This window comes from Archocentrus centrarchus, chromosome 23 (assembly GCF_007364275.1).
Source record: "Archocentrus centrarchus isolate MPI-CPG fArcCen1 chromosome 23, fArcCen1, whole genome shotgun sequence".
Taxonomy (NCBI): domain Eukaryota; kingdom Metazoa; phylum Chordata; class Actinopteri; order Cichliformes; family Cichlidae; genus Archocentrus; species Archocentrus centrarchus.
Genome location: NC_044368.1, coordinates 22,244,303 through 22,262,877, shown reverse-complemented (window position 1 = coordinate 22,262,877; position 18,575 = coordinate 22,244,303). Strand labels below are relative to the sequence as shown.

General features: G+C 40.8%; 1 protein-coding gene across 1 annotated transcript in view; it reads left to right on the top strand.

Moving 5' to 3' along the window:
• Window positions 1-18,575, top strand: part of camk1da (calcium/calmodulin-dependent protein kinase 1Da) — an 82,115-nt gene extending 63,540 nt beyond the window's left edge. The window contains exons 6-11 of the mRNA XM_030719916.1: window positions 410-485; window positions 5,737-5,849; window positions 6,993-7,071; window positions 7,214-7,301; window positions 7,818-8,079; window positions 9,655-18,575. Coding sequence (XP_030575776.1) covers window positions 410-485; window positions 5,737-5,849; window positions 6,993-7,071; window positions 7,214-7,301; window positions 7,818-8,079; window positions 9,655-9,779 — 743 coding nt within the window. The 3' untranslated portion in view covers window positions 9,780-18,575. The remainder of the gene's footprint in view (window positions 1-409; window positions 486-5,736; window positions 5,850-6,992; window positions 7,072-7,213; window positions 7,302-7,817; window positions 8,080-9,654) is intronic.

Here is an 18,575-nt window from a genome sequence, read left to right as displayed (position 1 = left end):
TTGCTCTGTCCAGGGCCTTCAGTAACGAGCAGCAGAGAAAGGTCGGACCTGGACAGTCTCCTTTACCAACACCAACAGCAGAGAAACACCAACGCTTGCTGGGAAATAGCCAGTTTTACCATTTTTGTGCATTTCTGCACCCATGAGAATCTGTACCTCCTGCAGTATATTTCCCACCATACACCAAACTGACATGTGATTTGAATTTGAATAGACACCAAGTGTCTGCATATTTTCTCTGTACTCGGTCTCATTAAACAGCTCCTTTTTCACATAAAGATCACACAGCGGTTTTTATTGGACCTCAAACTGAAAAAGTAAAAACAGTGTAGTTAGGTTTACTACCAAACTGAGGTTGTTTGTAAGCCAATTTTCTCTCTAACCTGCTGTCTCTGATTGTCTCTCTCAGCTCCAGAGGTTCTCGCCCAGAAGCCGTACAGTAAAGCAGTCGATTGCTGGTCCATTGGAGTGATCGCCTACATCTTGTAAGTACCAGCTCACCTTCTTTATATTACACTGTAAAGCAAACGGTTTCCATCGAGCAAGTTACTGATGGAACATGTTCAAGGTGGGAAATCTGATTTGATACCATATTTATCACTTAATGTGATTGCGATGTCATATTTATTGTCAGAAATGTGGCTGAGTTAACACGTTTGTGGGTTTGAGACTCAACTCATTTGATTGACCTAAAGGCCAAACCTTGTAGGTTTTGTAGTCACATGACTGCTAACCATGTCACAATAACTTGTCCACCATTTTAGACATGTGACGCTGTAGGGTTAAGTGAACTCGTCCCAGATCTGAACCAGGGCATCACTGAGCTCCTGGACAGTCTGAGGTGCAGCCTGGCAGCGTCAGATGGACTGAAACATAATGTCCCAGAGGTGTTCTGTTGGATTCAGGTCAGGGAACTGTGGGGCCAGTCAATGGTATCAATTCCTTCATCCTCGAGGAACTGCCTGCATACTCTCACCACATGAGGCCGGGCATTGTCGTGCACCAGGAGGAACCCAGGACCCACTGCACCAGTGTGGGATCTGACAGTGGGTCCAAGGATTTCATCCTGATACCTAATGATAGTCAGGGTGTTGTTGCCTAGCCTGCCTCCCTCCATGGATGTACCTCCCTAGACCATCACTGACCCACCACCAGACCAGTCATGCTAAACAATGTTACAGGCATCATAATGTTCTCCACGGCTTCTCCAGACCCGTTCATGTCTGTCACATGTGCTCAGGTTGAACCTGCTCCTCACTGTTTGCTGCTCACAGATCATAATTCTGACTGCAAAACCTGCTGGACAAGACAGGCTTTAAAAAAAAGGGTGAACCTGCTCTAATCTGTGAAAAGCACAGGGCACCAGTGGTGGAACTGCCAGTTCTGGTAATCTATGGCAAATGCCAATTGGGCTCCACAGTGTCATTTTGTAGCTCTGGCAGTGCTCATCTTGTTCCTCCTTGCACAAAGGAGAAGATACAAAGTCCTGCTGATGGGTTAAGGACTTTCTACGGCCCTGTCCAGCTCTCCTAGAGTAACTGCCTGTCTCCTGGAATCTCCTCCATGCTCTCGAGACGGTGCTGGGAGACACAGTAATGGCACGTATTGATGTGCCATCCTGGAGGAGTTGAACTACCTGTGCAACCTGTGTAGGGTCCAGGTATCACCTCATGTATGCTGTATTAAAGAAAACTTGCAGCTGAAACTATGATCCTATTAGAAAAGTCTTTAACTAAAGCACCATACAGCCAGTAAGAAGGATGGTCATTTTCTCATAGACTTCTATACAGTCAGACCACAGAAGTCATCCCATAGTGAGATTTAGAAAGAATGCAGGCTCTGTCTGCAGGTCGTACAGAGGCTTTTTATACGCCCAGGTATGAAGCACTTGCAGGTTATTGTAGCAGTGTTTAATTAGTGTGTTATTTCCATGTTTGATTTTTCTGCTGTGGCACATTTGTATGAAATCTACTAATCTAGTATTAAAGTCATTTTACACGTTCCCTTGCATGTAATCTTTGCAGTTAAGTCTTATGAAGTTGGGGGTTGGTTTGCCTAATCTTTTATAACTGCAGAACAACACAGACGCTTTCATGCGAGTTTTCTAACCATCAACTAGGCTGGGGAGACCTGGCTCAGCTACGCATGAATCACAAAATTGAAACAACCTCAAATGGAAAATCTGTAAAACTGCATTCCATTCCCCTCACATTTACACTCAATGATTGATTAAATGGACCAAGTGATAACAATGCTTTGTCACCCTTCTCATTCACATAGTAATGAGCAACAAAACCCAGACACACACAGAGGATGACACACAGTGACTCACTTCACCTTAGCCCTTGCACATGCACAAAACCACTATCTGAGTTGTGATGTCTTTCCAGCTACAAACACACAACACTTGTTAGCATTTTCACAGTCTTTTTGTTAGGCTAGTTAGCAGTGACTTGTCATCTGCCATCAGCTGCTCTATAACTGGTGGATGGCAGTGGAGCTGAGACTCGAACACTTACTGTAGGTGTATATGCGTGTCTGTTGTCAAAACGCTGCTCACATTTCTTTGCACGTGTGTGTTGTGAGATGATGACAGTGATGTTGCTTGTGTGCCGTCATCTTAGCCAGATGGAGTTCTACTGAATGGCCTTGTATGGACATGGGGCTCATTTTCTCTGCTTTTTTAGGGTTTTTTTCTGCTGCGTCGCCCCCACATCTTAGCCCTCACATTCACGGGTGAAGAATGGAAACAATGTCTGCGTGCTTAGGCTGCAATCTTGTTGTGTGTTGCTTCTGTGTCTTCATTTATGTATATGTCCAACATCTGACAGACTGTCCTTACCTGAAATGTTAGATGAAGGATCAGAGAAGTCATAGTGCTCGAGGTGGCCGAGAGGAAAGCACAAACTATCTAAAGTGGCTCTCTCGCTCTGACTTTCTGTCTCTTTCTCCCATTTTTTTATGTTCTTTTTGAGTAAAAGTCAGTAAAAGCTTTTGCTGGAATTGACAGCACAGTGGAAATGGCTGTGTGTGTGTCTGCGTGCATGCGGGGAAACAGAAAGAGCAGCTTCCTGCTGGCAATTAGCACAATTAGCGTTGGGATTCAGACCTTGTTAGGTTTCAACCACTGCTCAGGTGGAAAGATCACATTAGGTAATCAGCCATGATAATCAGCCAGGATCCTGAGCGTGCATGTATTTGTATGTGTGTTTGTGTGCACGCACACGTGTGTGTTCGATGGAGTGGAGGGTCAGCTTAGTGACGTGACAAATGAGTCTTTAAGCAAATGAGAAAGCAAGAAAACAAAGTGGAGATCCTTTTTCTCCTCACAGCAGACAGAGCCCTCCTTCCTGTCTGCCCGGCGCGCTTCCCTTTTATTCTTTTTGTTCGGTGTGTATCGATGAGGAACGGCATTTTAATGAGTTTTTATGAAAATCTCCTGGTGCATCCAGAACCTCAGTAACGAGGTGCAGATGATGTTTTTGGGTGTGCAGCGGCTCTGCCGTTGCTCCACTTGTCTCGTTACAGAGAATCAAACTGGGACTTAAGTTTATTTGTGCTCACCGGCGCTGAGAACCAGTAATCTCATGTTAACATGATTAAGGTGATACAGCCAACTATTCACAACCACACGGGTGCACAATAATTCAAGGCATCTATGCTCTATGCTTGTGCGTGTTGTTCATCGCATGCCTGAACAACTGTTAGTTTGGCCGGGGTACTGCAGGGTAGCAGACTAAGTGCAGTGCTGATATGTTGGCTAAAAGTTGCACTTTGTTTCAGTGTTTCCCCTCAAGCGACTGCTGCAGCCCACAGTCTGCCTTCACAGTTACATTTGATCATGTGCGTGCATTCAGTGAGTCATGACAGTCAGCAAGAATTTGTAACTAGTATGTTTGAAAAGGATGTATATTTGGTGTCTGCTGCACATAATTGGTCTGCATAAAGCAGAGATCCATGGAAACCAGAAAAACAGAGCTTTAAAAGTAACCCAAACCATGTTTCTCTAAACATAACAGAGTTGTTTTTAGTACCTAAGCCTACACAAGTAATATGTTTTTTAAAGAAATTTTTAAAAAAGTGATTCGTGAAAAATCTGTGACAGGTACAGTATTGTGCAAAAGTCTTGAGTCACCATTCATTTCTTTGTATTTTGCTGGGAAAATGAGAAATAGGTGCAGTGATTTATTGGAATCACTGTATCGAAGGCCAAAACTGAGTTTGTACATTTCTAAAAAGCTCGAAAGTCAATATTTGTTCTGTTGTCCATCAAGATGATCGTCCCACACCGCTTCAGTTAATTTGAGATCTGGGTTCTGGTAAGCCATTGTGTGGTTTTCTAACCAGGTGTGGTTTTACTGCAGTAGTAGTGTCTTCATGCTGAAAAATGAAGCCATTGCCAATCAGACTGTTTCTAGATGTTTCTGTACTTTTCTGCATTCATAATTCCATCAGTTTTGACAAGATCTCCAAAACCATTGGCTGAAATGCAGCCCCAAACCATCAGAGAGCCTCCACCATGTTTCAGAAATGGCTGTAGACACTCACTGTTGTACCGCTCTCCTGACCTCCTCCGTACATATTAACAATGATTTGAACCAAATATTTAAAATTTGGATTCATCACTGTATCAGACCTGTTGCCACTGATTTTCAGTGCAGTTCTGTAATTTGGCATACGCCTTTTCTCCCTGTTTCCCTTCTTTAAGAATGGCTTCTTTACAGCCATGAAAAAGCATCATTGAACAGTAGATGGATCAACTGAGGGGGCAGATGCATGTCTCAGGTCTTTGCTGGATTGGCTCTATTTCTAAAGGACATGACTTTCAGACGCTGTTCAGCTGCTGTAGCTAGTTTTTTTTTTTTTTGGTCCTTCACTTGTCTGGTTTGCCAAGTTTTCAGCTAAACAGCTGTTTGGGAATCACCTTGTTGGTGCAAAAATACTTTTTATGCTTATGTTTGGCATTTTTCATACATTCAACTAAAGAACTGGAAACAAATGATGCATTTTTGCAACAGGTTGTGAGTAACAAAATGCATAAAGATAAAGTTTAAAATTGCCATACCTTTGCCAAGTTGGCTGTGTAGACAGACTGAAGACAAGTAAAAAGGAAGTCAGAGTCCAAAAGAAAAAAGACCTTCAGAAAGTCTGAAGAACTCAAGACTCTTTTTACAAAATGACAAGAAAGTCTGACTCCTTGGAAGCTAAATATAAGCCCAGTATAAGACTTGCACAGTACTGAATAAGTCAGACTGTGGCCTCTGCCATGAGCAGCAAAAACCTTCCAGCCTCTAAATGCCTTTTAAAACTGGAATATATTAATTTTCATATTCAGGAATGGAAAAAAAGAAAACCTGTCAAATTCATGTCCAGAAACATGAATCTGCTGTGATGCTACATTGGTGTCTACATGTGATGCATTTAGAGGACATGTGTGAATTGTAGCTTTAACTATTAACCTGTTCCTGAAAGGGCACGGCGCTGGTCTATCTCAGTTATACACAGAGTATTGAAATTGGTATTGCTATGGGTATTTAACACTGTGTTTCCAGAACAAGTCAGTCGTATCAGCAGAATGAGTAAAGGGACTAAAGGCTGCAGCTACCACTTCATTTCACTCATCAGTTAACAAACTAAGCGTGTTATGAATTATGTAGTAATCATTAAAATGAAAATGAATGAATCGGTTAATGACTGTTTCAGGACAGCCCAAAGGATTGAATGTCTTGTCTGCAGGTTGTGTGGTTATCCTCCGTTCTACGATGAAAATGACTCCAAGCTGTTCGAGCAGATCCTGAAAGCTGACTACGAGTTTGATGCGCCGTACTGGGATGATATATCAGACTCGGGTAAGGCTTTCCCTTCCTCCTCCTCCACCTCCTCCTTCCTCAACCATCTGTCCTTCCACCTCCTCTGTCCACCATGTGGCACATATGGCCCACATACCTCCTCTCCATCATGGTCACTGATCTAATCTGCATGGAATGAAAATATGCAGGAGTAAGTGTATGCTATGCGTGGTTTCATCCATTACCAACACAGTTGCTTGGCAGTAAAACCAGTGTTGTGTTGGGTGGAAATCCAGTTCAGACTCGAGCCTATTGTGTCAGCGGTGATAAAATTGCATTTATGGGCTGTCGGTTAAAGCCTCGTGTTTTCTGAAGTGTTGATGGAGGCAGTGACTTTCTGAGAGGTCTGGCAACCTTGAATGGAAATCAAAATATTGGCAGTGAATATAAAGCCAAAACACTAAAGGCAAATGGAGCCCATCATTCATGTATTTTAGGGACAGAAGCAATCGACTGGGCATATACAAGGAGGTTTTCACCCTATAGGACAGAACCATTGGAACCCAGCAGATGGTAACACCTGTTTTAGCACTGGGAAGAAAAAAAAAAAACCAGCAAGTGAAACTTTTCTAAGACTTTTCTAATAATTATGTTGCTGTTTGCCGACTGTTTCGAGGAAGGCCCGTAGCTTTGCTCAGGAAGTCTTTTTCCTTCCTTGGTTTTCAGAGAAGACTGAATCAGAATAATTTTGATACTTTATATTTTATATATAGAAAGTGCTTCTCTTCATTTGTTATCAAGATAGACTGTAGTCACTGTGTCCTTACACTCACTGTACATCCGTACTAATTATCTTATTTAACTGTAGAATGGCTTCATAGTCAAGCTGTGTTCTCTGCTTGGCATCAGCCACGATCTTGTGGGCATTGCTAGCAATTTAGGATTAGGTTGGTTCAAAACTGAGCCAACACAGTAAACATGAGTTGATCCACTCAGTCCCTGTTTTCAGCAGAAACCAAAGCATTTGGTACAACATCTAACACAGAAATGATCTTCACCTGACTGAGATCTCAAAGATTTTCAGTGTAATTTGAATCACAAAATGTTTTCTGAGTGGATTAGTCAAAGGATTATGTAAAAATACTTGTGTAAGTACAGTGTTTGTATGTCCCGACATTTTATACAATTGGTTTTTTCTCCCAGCCAAGGATTTCATCAGCAGACTGATGGAAAAAGATCCAACCAGGCGCTTCACCTGTGAACAGGCACTCAGACACCCCTGGTGAGAACACACACACACACACACACACAAACCAACATCACAAAAGTCCATCAAATCAATATAGATATTGATGCACAGTCAGAAGTATTAACTGAGGAATTGTGCTTTTGTGTGTGTGTGTATTTCTATACATATATGTCAGGATCGCTGGGGATACAGCTCTCTGCAAGAACATCCATGAGTCAGTCAGCCGGCAGATCAGAAAGAACTTTGCCAAGAGCAAATGGAGGGTAAATTTTGTTTACAGCAGTTTATGCTCTGTGGTTTGGGCTCTACTGCAACAGGCTATATTACCCTATTACAGCTCCTCAGCCAACTGTTTTTAGAAGGTGACTCACTCAACAGTAAAAACCTAGCTTGCCTTATGGGTAAGATCTGCCTCTCAACAGCATATATAATATATTTTAACATAATATAACAATATTCTAATAAACCCCAGTACTCGTGAAACATAACTTCTGAGTCTGAAGGGTAAAGCCTTTCTAATGCCCAGAAGGAGCGACTCCGGTGGCCATTAAAAGATTTTTAGACGTACAGTACTGAAGTATATGGGAATCCTGAGCTAGAGTTTATGGGCTCAGTCATTATTGTGAAGTCTATTTAAATACAATTTGATGCCAATGTTGTAAATAATGGTCCCTATTAGTGTACAGAAGGGTATATGGCCCTGTGTTGTGATGAACTACTGTTGATTGTCCCAGAGTTTCATGATCATATTTTTCCTTTCATTTCCGTGCTCTTTACAGCAAGCGTTCAACGCCACTGCCGTGGTCCGGCACATGAGGCGGCTGCAGCTTGGCAGCAGTATGGGGAGCAGCATTGACGCTTCCAACCCACTGACTAGGCCGAGTCAGGCGCAGAAGCCAGCCCAAAGCCAGAGCCAGGCAGGCCAGAACCAGCCAGCTCAGAGCCAAAACACCGGCCAGACGGCGCAGAGCCAGAGCACCAGCGCCGTCGCCAGTAAAATCTCTTCCATAGATAACAACATAGCAGCTCCCCGCAAGGAATGTGAGTATGAGTCAGTGGCATCAGAAAGTTAAGAGAACATATGTGAGTCCTACATAAGAGACTGTAGTAACAGTGATGGAGTAAAATTGTAGGGTACTGTGTGGGAGCATGCTGACTCTGCCATGCAGCACCTGCAGGATTTGGGACAGTCTACATTCCAGCAAAAGTTAACTTACCCGATATATTGAGCAGGTCTAATTCTATAAAACTCTTCAAGTTAAAAGTGAAAGATGCTGTTTAAAAAACATAAACAACAGGATTTTTGCCAGAAAGATTGTTCGAGACAGCAGCCCTGACGAAGGATGGGTTAATGTTGTTAATGTATATTTAATACTGTTGGAGCAGTGGAGTGCATTGGTGCAGCTCCCTTTACTTCTGTGGCACAGACACACTGCTGCTTTTACAAGGACAGAAAGAAAGAGATGGGAAAGGTAAGAACATCATAAATCCAAATTTGATTTTAGTGTTTGGGCAATTAATACTTATTCACCTTGTTCACATACACTGAAGATTGAGTTAGCTGAAGGCCGGGCTTGTAATACAATTTCAGGATCTCTGAACAATAAAATCTACACCAAAGTTTATGAGCTAAGGGCCCAAACAGTGTTACATTTGATTAACTGTATAATTATTTTATTTTCCCTTAACGTGCTTCACTGTATAGTCCAATAGAAAAACATTTTTCTTTTGGCCCACACTTCTTACAGTGTTGCTTCAGTTCACTGAGGCTTGTGGTTATTGTTTCTCTCTTGACATCCTGCCACAGCATTTTACTCAGTTTCAGGTCTGGACTTTGACTGGGCCATTGCAGCATTTTAATTCTTTTCTTTTTCAGCCATTTTGTTGTTGGTATGCTGCTGTGCTTGGGATCATTGTCCTGCTGCATGACCCAGTTTCGGCTAGATAGACGGCCCCGCATTTGACTCTAGAATACAGAGGAGTTCACGGTCAGCTCAGAGTGTTTGTGATGATGTGTTTGGTTTTCACCAAGCGTGTCGCCGTGCATTATGACCAAACATCTCCACTTTGGTCTCATCTATCCAAAGGACGTTCCAGAAGTCTTGTGTTTTGTTCAAAAGCAGCTTTGCAGACCTAAGCTGTGCTGTCACTTTATTGTTCAGGAGAAGAGGCTTTCTCCTGACAGCCCTTCCAAACAAGACATACTTGTTCAGTCTTTTTCTAATGGTACTGACATGAACTTTAACATCTAACGTGCTAACTGAGGCCTGTAGAGCCTGAGATGTAGCACTGCAGTCTGACGTTAGGGTGAATTTGCTGGGACGTCCCCTCCTGGAGAGACGATGGCATTGTGTTATCATACACGTGAAAGCTACAGATAAGCAAACATCTGCTTTTATAGATCACTGATCATTCAATTGCATGCAAAGTGCCAGGATGACCTCTTCTGTGTAGCAAACCTTCTGGCATATCAGGTCACTAGCCACATGCTACAGCCAGCCTATAAATTCCCTGGCTTATAAAAATCACTGGCAAGAAATGAGAGGCCTGTTTTTGTCTACTTTTTTAAATCAAGGGGGACTTCAGCATTATAAGCAGCTGATTCCTTTCTTTCAGGTGTCACTGGACCGGTCACACCCTGCAGTCTGGCATCTGCAGCCTCTTCTCCCGCCACAGGGACGGAACTGAATCGGCCGCACCCCTCAGCGGTCCCCGCCCCGGTTCTCACAGAGACCAAGTGACGCCAGGTCCCGCGGGGAACCAGCTGGGAGGCCACAGCGTTGTGAAGCAGGGAGACGAGATCGAGGACGACCAGTGAGGAAGATGATCGCCCTCTTCTTTCTACTTCCCTCTCTTCACTTTACTCCCTCTTCAATATGCCCCCCAGCCGGTACCCCGCCCTGCTCCCGGGAGAGCAGAGGACCCTACCTTCACCTCACCAGTTCAAGCCACCATTGTCATACTGCATGCCCACCAGGATGACATGCAGGAGTCTTCCTGCCACAGCAACAGCCCACCCGCTGTCTCACGCTGGGGATGGTCATACACATGGCTGTGATCATTGCCTGATAAATGGGTGTCGACTGCATTTGAGCTGCAGTTGGTGGTTCACGGTGGAGTTGCTGGTATCATACAGTTCAACTTCCCTATTCAATCTGATCTTTCCTGCATCAATTTACTTTTTTTCCAAATTAGGTTTGACTGTTGGCAAATGGATTGTGTTACTTTTTATTACTGCTGTTAATTTTAAAGGTGCTGTGTGTAACAAACATATCATTGTCAAATTGATATTGCTACTTTGGCATAATTAGCGTAAACAACTAAAACAATACCCCAAGATGAGTCACATATAGTTATTCTTTATTAACAGCTGTTGCTGTCTTAGGACCTAAAGTAGGACCCGATTCCCCATCACCTGATGTTTGGTCTAAAAAACAAAAAAGCTGACCTGGTAACTGTGGGATACAGAAAAGAGGCTGCTGGTCTTTTGAGTAATGCATTTAATTGTTTACAAAAATTTTATCGATGTGGCAAAATCATGTGACAGTGGTTTATCCATGTAAAAATGCCACACATAGCACCTTTAAGACATTTCTGTGTCTTTATGGGCTTGGTTGTTTGTTTGTTTGTTTATGCTTTAAGAAGTGCTTTAAAAGTACCATATGACTGTTGAGATGTGGAAACATGAATAAGCGCTTTATCTATTTTGCACAGAAAGGGTCAGACATTGATTAGCTGCCATTCACACACGTTTATCAGACAGAGAGTAGAGATTGTAAACCTTTATTTAAAAAAAAAAAAGAGTGGATGTCAGAGCATTGTATAACTTGTTTATTGTCTGAAAGATTCTGATTTGTTTATTATTTTCTTACTTTATAAGACTTTTATAACAATCGCCCTTTAAGGGACATGCATACTGGTAATTATGAAGTGTTATGAGTAAGTTTAGGATAGAATTAGAACTGAAAACAATAAATACTTAACTGGAAAAACATCCAGTTGAGAAGGTTAGCGACTAAAGATGGATTGCCGTTTGACTTCCCAAGGAGCTTCAGTGTAGTTTCTAGATGGCTAAAAGAAACAAGGCCTGGTGAGTCACAATCCAAGATGGAGAAGCTGTAGCCTGCCGTTGTTCTTTATGCCTCTAATGAAGCCATGATCTCACCCTCTTGTTTTGTTAAGCTGTACCCAGTCCAGAAGTGCTCAGGGAAAACTGCAGCTGCACTGTGCTCTGGTGAACACCAGTTTCCTGTCTTTATTTTTAGGTTTCTCACGGTCCGGGCGATCCAGGTGGCATCGCAGTTAATGATCCAGGCTTCAGGACATTAGGAGTGTCCTTATTGTAGTGGCCCATAACTTGAGCACTGATGACTTAGACTGGGGCTACTAATGACCACATACATACGTGGGCTCACTGCAGGCAAACAGCAGGTCATTTATGCTTAATTTTGAAGCTTTTCAAGGTGTTTTCATCTGCAAGCCTGTTTCCAAAAAAGTCATGAAATGTATTTAAAGACCATTTATTTATGTATTTGATGTCAGCAGATGCCAACAGCACTTTCCAAACAAGTTGGGAGAGGGCCATGTTTCCTAATGTGTGGCATCACCGCTTATTTTAACCATTTGAAAAACCAGGGAGGCTGACTGCTGTAGTTTTGCAAGCAAAAGGTTTGTTGTCTGGCATAGGATTTCAGCTGCGCCACCATTTGGTGCCACCTCCATCGCAGTTTTCAGTGGGTGATAGTTTTATACAGTAGCTAAGCCAGTCTAGACACACCAGAGCCTTGCTGTTGGAAAGCATGCAGAATGTGCGGGAGCACTGTCTTTCTGAAACAAGCAAAGCATTTCTGAAACAGACATCTGGCAGCATGTGTTGCTCTAAAACCTGTCTGTATCATTAAGAATTTATGGTGCCTTCACAGATGTTCACTAATTCCCGTCACTGATTTCGGCTTTTGAAACCTGAGATGATAACAGGCCCAGTGGTGTCCACAGTGTCACAATGTGCAAATTGAAATGTTGATTGGTCAGAAGAATTCATCTTTGTTTATCTCATTTATATATAAGAATTATATTTGCATGGGAGTTTTTTTTTACTTGCATTTCTGGATATGATGAACTGTGTTTACTGACGATGGTTTTCGGAAGTGTTGCTTAGCCCATACAGTGAGTTCCATTAAAAAGAAATGGCAGCAACTCATCATCAGTAAGGTTCAACTAGCCTGGTGGCCTAATCCTAGCCAGTGCAGACAGTTTGAAGACATGAGTGTACACGGGTCAGTCTTTACCACCGTTTCAGAGATTACCAAATTATAGAGAGGGAGCTGCTGCAACACCTGGAAAAAAATACAATGAATTCATTGTTTTGCTTTCTGTTTGGACTTTTTTCTGCTGATGTCACCAGTGCTGCGTGCAACAACCAATGTGGTGGCCATAAAATAAGCTTTAGTGTCCGGAGATCAACATTGGTTGCTCCTTTGTTCAAATTTCTTCTGCATAGATTTCTGCAAAGTGTCTGAATCTTTTAATGTTATTATATGCTACAGATCAAATTCTTTGTGTTTCATTATTTCATGTTTTCTTTATACTTTTTTCAATTCAATACAGAGGTTAGGACATGGCAAATCAATGTATTCTGTTATTATTTCCATTCTACATCTCCCAGCTTTTTTGGAAACAGGGCTCTAAAAACAAATACATGGATCCATAACTTAGTGTCATATTTTTAACTACAAAACTGACTTCCCCCCCTCACTTAGTGGAGCTCAGACTTCACTTGAACATGGTTGTTGTGTCATTAGTGGTAATGGCTTTTCCCAGAAAGCAGAGCTGTCCAATGCAGGGTGCTCACTCACACATATCAGATTGTCATGTCTTTATTAGATGCAATTTTACTGATCCCTTTATTGAAATGTAGCCAAAGACTATTGCTTGATAATGAAGACAATTTGGTTCATTCTGCAGTGCTTAACAAATTAGAACAAAACTAGCCGGATGTAAAGTTGTTCACGACACAAACTAAAAACTAAGGGCTTAATTACAGCTGCAAAATAAACTAAAGAGAGAGTTTTTGAGTTTTTATCTCTTTGTAATCTGTTGCCATTTATATTTTTTATTGTCTTAAAGTGTGTTGCTAAAAAAAATGTGAGGTGGGGGTGAGCCCACATCCAGATAAAAGTCAAATTAAGGTAAAAATGACAGTGAGTCAACGCTCACCCAGGCTTTCTGGAATTCCCTTTTGGCTTACTGCTCTGTTCTGTGTGTTAGGCTCCATCTACCTGGCGCTAAAGTAGACTAAAATGAACCATTACAAGGTGCTTGTGAATCTAAATGTCTCCTTCCTCACTCTGCATCCAACATCTTTGGTCTTTGACAGCAGCATTTTTCTTTAATAAGTTCTTTAAGAACAATTGCAACGTGTTTAGATTTTTAGATTTTGCCCTGTTCCCTAAAGTTGTAGATTGCCACCTTTTGTCACTGAAAGGATGACAAATAATACTCTACTTTTTTTTTTTTTTTAATTGCCAGCTAACGTTACAGTCACACTAGCAAAAAACAGTGGTTGGAGACCACAGCATTACCAAGAGTATTGTGACAATATAAATTGAACTTGCAATTTCGCTTCCTTTTAAAATGGTCGTTTCAAAGATGGGGACTAGGTCTGCAACCACTTGCAGTCAGCTAGCCTCCTCAGAGCGACTCTCTTTTTGCCATTTTATTGCCATCTTGATGCAGTCTGCTATCACTTTGTGATTGAATGAGTCAAATTGGCAGTTACATGCAATCTATTTGCAATAACACAGTAATTAACTGTGATAAACTGGCTGAATCTGCTAAATCTGTTGCCATCTTCATACACAGAAATTCACATTAACTACTCAGAGTCCAATCAGAACCTCATAGAAATCTATGAGGTTCATCTATGAGGTTCAACTACATCACTTACTCCATAAGTAGTGATGTAGTTGCTGCAAGATGACGATTTAATTGCAAAATGGCACAGGTGCTCAGCAACCTTGCTTTTATATAGGAATATAACCAGAATACAACCGGTTGGCAACCAGTTGAGACGAGTCCCCTATTGGAAAAAAAGATGGAGGTGAGTTGCACTCATTGGTGCACACTTTACTTTTACTTTACTTTATTGCATTTAGCCGACGCCTTTATCCAAAGCGACTTACAATGATGATACAGTAATACAAAAAGCCAAAACATTAAAATAAAAACATTACAAGAGTTAAACATTAAAAAACAATGCAACATTAAAAATGTATGTCTATACACATCAGAAGTAATTGTCCTAGTTAGTGCAGGTGTTCTCTAAAAAGCTCAGTTTTTAGGAGTTTTTTAAAAACAAGGGACTCCGCTGCTCTGGTGGAGGTAGGCAGCTTGTTCCACCATCTGGGAACTATGGAGCAGAACAGTCTGGATTGCACTGACTCAGATTGATTGCAATGTGTTGGCACGCTGTCCATATTTATAAATTACACACCAATTATTTGCAGCCCGGTGTCAATCTGTCTTAAGAGTGAATGCAGCCAGTCTCAGCTGGTATTTGGAGACAGGTTGCCTCCCACCAGGCAACCTGTCCAGTCATCTTGCTATCAACCATGGCCATTCAGAGGTTGAGGGTGTTGCAACATTTAACCTCTGGGTGACTAATTTGTTGCTACAACTAACCAACAACAGAAAACTTGAAAATGCAACCACAGATTTATCCTGGTTGCATTTTTACCTATTTTTACTCCAGTGTGACTGAGCCATAATCCCATGAAAAGGCCAAAAAGCAGCTTTGCGCTTGATGTTTCTTACCTGCTTTACAAAGTTCTTGGCCATTTTAAAGCTCCGAGCCTAGAGTCCTTCCTGCTGTTTTGTCTGCTATTGGCTTTGCTTGAGATTTGTTGACAAAAGAAAAATGGAGTTTATATCTAGACCTATCTTTTGAAGGATGACAACTTAGAAATCCATCTGTCTGTGGTAGTGGGATATTAATAGTTTAAATACCCCTGTAAGGGATAGAAAACTTTACGGAAACCTCTAATCATGCTGCAGTTGTATGACTGTGCTGTTTTTGAAGCACTGTAAAACTCACAGACTGTATGGTGACACCACTGATGCAGGGCAAATACTTCTTGGTCTCACTGAGACTAGATATTGGCTGAAAACACTTCTATTACTTTATGCATGATGTTGTAGCAACAAAGCAAGTCTTAAGAGAGCTGAAGTTTAAAATTGTGGTAGAATAAGAACATTTAAAGCTGTGTGTGTCAAAGCAGTCAGAAAAAAAAAGTTCAAACGTTTGAACTGCTGCACAAATAGTTGAGATTTCTGAAGGTTTGTTATGAAATCTTTCTGAGAGGAAACTAATCCAACTGACATTAATCCATGTATATTGAGGGGAACTTTCAACCATGTAAGGGCTTTATTCCAATGACCACCTTAATCTTATTATTCACTGTAACCATGTCTGTCTACCCATTGATTGCTATGCATTTTTTTAAAAATGACATTTTTAAGCGTGTTGTCGATGCTTTTTTTCTGGAAAGCATGATCAGGAAAACAAAGGAAAACATCAGCAGCTTTAGTTAAATCTATTTAAAACAATTTCAGTCACTTACCTATTCTTATTAAATTTAAATGAGCCACATTAGGGTGTACCAGGTTAATGAAGTAGGAATATAATTCATTAAATGTGATGTCGTCCACTTTAGTTTGGACCTTGTGGGTTTCCGAAAGTGCTGTGAGGCAGGCAGAGGGTTCAGGTTCAAGCTCCTCTGTGGTTTTATGTCTGCTGTTTTTGTTTGCTAAAGAGAGCAAGAGAGAGAGAGCATAAATGTAATCCGAATGAGTCTTTCCATGTTGAAGATGCTACTGTAAATAGATTGTGAATACCGATGAACATTTTCAAGGTAATATTTACGAATGTTTTGCTGTTCAGGCATGTCTGAGTGAGTGAGTGTGCATTGAGGGAAGTTGATTGTATTCTCTATGGAATGTTTAATGTACAAAAAAAAAATGTAAAAAAGAAAAAAAAAAAAAACCTGCTAAAAACTCCCCTTTACTTCCCGACTGCTAGCTTTGAGAAACTGTACGGCAGCACGTGACTGCCATCAGCAGAAACTGCACGGCGCAGTTTAACACCATCAGTGTTCCACCATCACTTCAGTGTCAGTCCAACTAAAAAGAGAAAGCATTGTTTACTGAACTCAGGCTTATGTTTTTTTGCCATTCTAAAGGAAGAAATCCAAAGCTGTGACCGACTCAGAAACACACTGTTGTGGATGTACGCGCTCTCCACTTTGAACTCACAATCCTTTGACTTTTTTCTTTTTCTTTTTTATGAAGATGAACTGCACCTTCATGGATAAAAAAAACACAAGCATGTTGAAAAAGTGCTTCAAGATTTCAACTTTACCATGAGTGTTTGCATAATCTTATATGCCCTTGTATGATGTTCGTATCTGTATTATGTGAAGACGTACACAGGTTGAGATGACCGGGTCCACAAGAGCCAAGCAGAGTATTGGTTCTAACAGGCAGAAATTATCCCTTGAATTACTTACTATTATTATTTGCTGGATTTATTAGAAGATACTGCATTCCAAGATTTATTACTATGAAAATTGCTTTAATTCTGCTTATTAGAACAACTATACACTGCTACATGACTAGAAGAAAATACATTTATATTGGCTGGGCTTTTTTTTAAGTTTTTATCATACGAAGTTTCTCAAGTTGTGAAAATACACAAAATCAGATACATTGATTGTGTGACTCAGTTTATTTTTAAAGCTGGTTCTTAGTAATAGGAAGTGAAATGTATTTGCTTGACAAAAAAAAAAAAATTTCTTCATTGATCAAATCCAAATCTTTTTTATGGTCATGATTCACCTTGTGGTAGTTGGCTTTTACATACCCAGCAAACATGGTTGAAACCCCAACATTGTCTCCATGGTCAAAACTGGTCATGGTGTAACAGCAAAAACAAAAACAGATGGGTGTGCAGCTTGTTTCCACCTGGAATAGAGGTCAAATAGTTTTTTTTTTTTTTCACATTTAAATTCTGTTTAATTTGTTACATGAAGAATTTAATGCATCAAACTTATGTAAGTATCCCCACTCTGTCCATGATGTCAGTATACTAAAAATCCTAAAATTTATCCCTAAAGTGAATTAGCAGCACAAGTGGAGAACCCTCAGGTTAAATGTCTTGAGATCAAATCACAATCGTGTCTGCATTTTTTTCTCCTCATTCTTTCTATCAGGAAATCTTTTTATTTTGTTCTGATCTATAAAGAGCTAGTAGAAAATGATTGCTAGAACACACTTTCTCTCGCTAGAAAGGCTAAGGACAATGTTTTGGCAGTGTTAAACATGTAGCCTACCTCGAATTTTTCAACCATGACAAGACAGTGAGAAAAGACTGCCAGCTGACATTTATTCAGCATCAAAGTGTTAGTTGGGTAAGGATTTTCCAAAACATCAGTGAGAGAAAATGAATGGCAAATTCTGAACCAGAGCCTTTTAAAAAATAAAAAAAAAAACCTTTATTCAGGAAAGCAGCCTTTTTTTTTCTTGTCAGGCAAATGCATTTACACTTACATACAATTGTATTTTGGCATTCAGTTCTCATCTTTAGCTGAGGTCACGAAGATTAAAGTTCTGCTAAAAACTGAATCAAAAGTGCAACTACAAAGAACTTTTACCATTTTTTTGACTAAAATTTATTACATTTGCTTTAGCGTTCTATTGCTATCTGCAAATTTATCTTGACTAAGTAGGTAATGTATATTGTACAGCTAAATTCTTAGATACCTTATCTGTTCTTATGTCATAAATGCAAAGATTATGGAGTTTTTAAAAAATGTATAGTTACTGGCCGTGTATTGTATGTAGAGCACTTTGTGGAGGTGGTTTTACCTGGCAAAAGTCCATATTATTGTTCAATAGTTATGTTAAATTGAAATGTGCGAGGAACTACAAGTATGTCTTTGAATTGTTACCAACTACTTCAATGTCTCTCGTAGACTGAAAAGGTTCCTAGATTTTGTTAGCAGTAGTAAATGTAATAGCTAGCTTTGGTCTAGCTAATGTTAAGAACTGTCCACGGCCTCCACCCTGAACAGCTAACCCTGCAGTTGAGAGAATCTCTGCCTTTGAGATTTGTCTGTAGGACTAAAACTCTACACGTGCTGCTCTTTGGGTCCTGGTATCTCCCTGTAGGTGTCCTTGTCCAGAGCCTGCTAACTTAGCTGGCTGTATTTACTCTCTGCATGTGACCACAGCAAACTCTCATCCTGTGCACTGTCGTCATGTTGACGATGCCCTCACCCCTCAGAGCGGCCACTGCCTGCCGCACTTTAATGTGGTGTGATGATGATGATTTTGATGATGATGACTTTCTGTTGATGGGGCTTGTATATCAGATGCCTTTGACAATCATGTGCACATATCAGAGTTACCATAACAACACAGGCCAGAGCGACTGATTGTGTTTTGTTTGTCTTTTCTCCTGGAATAAATCCTCAATGATCGTA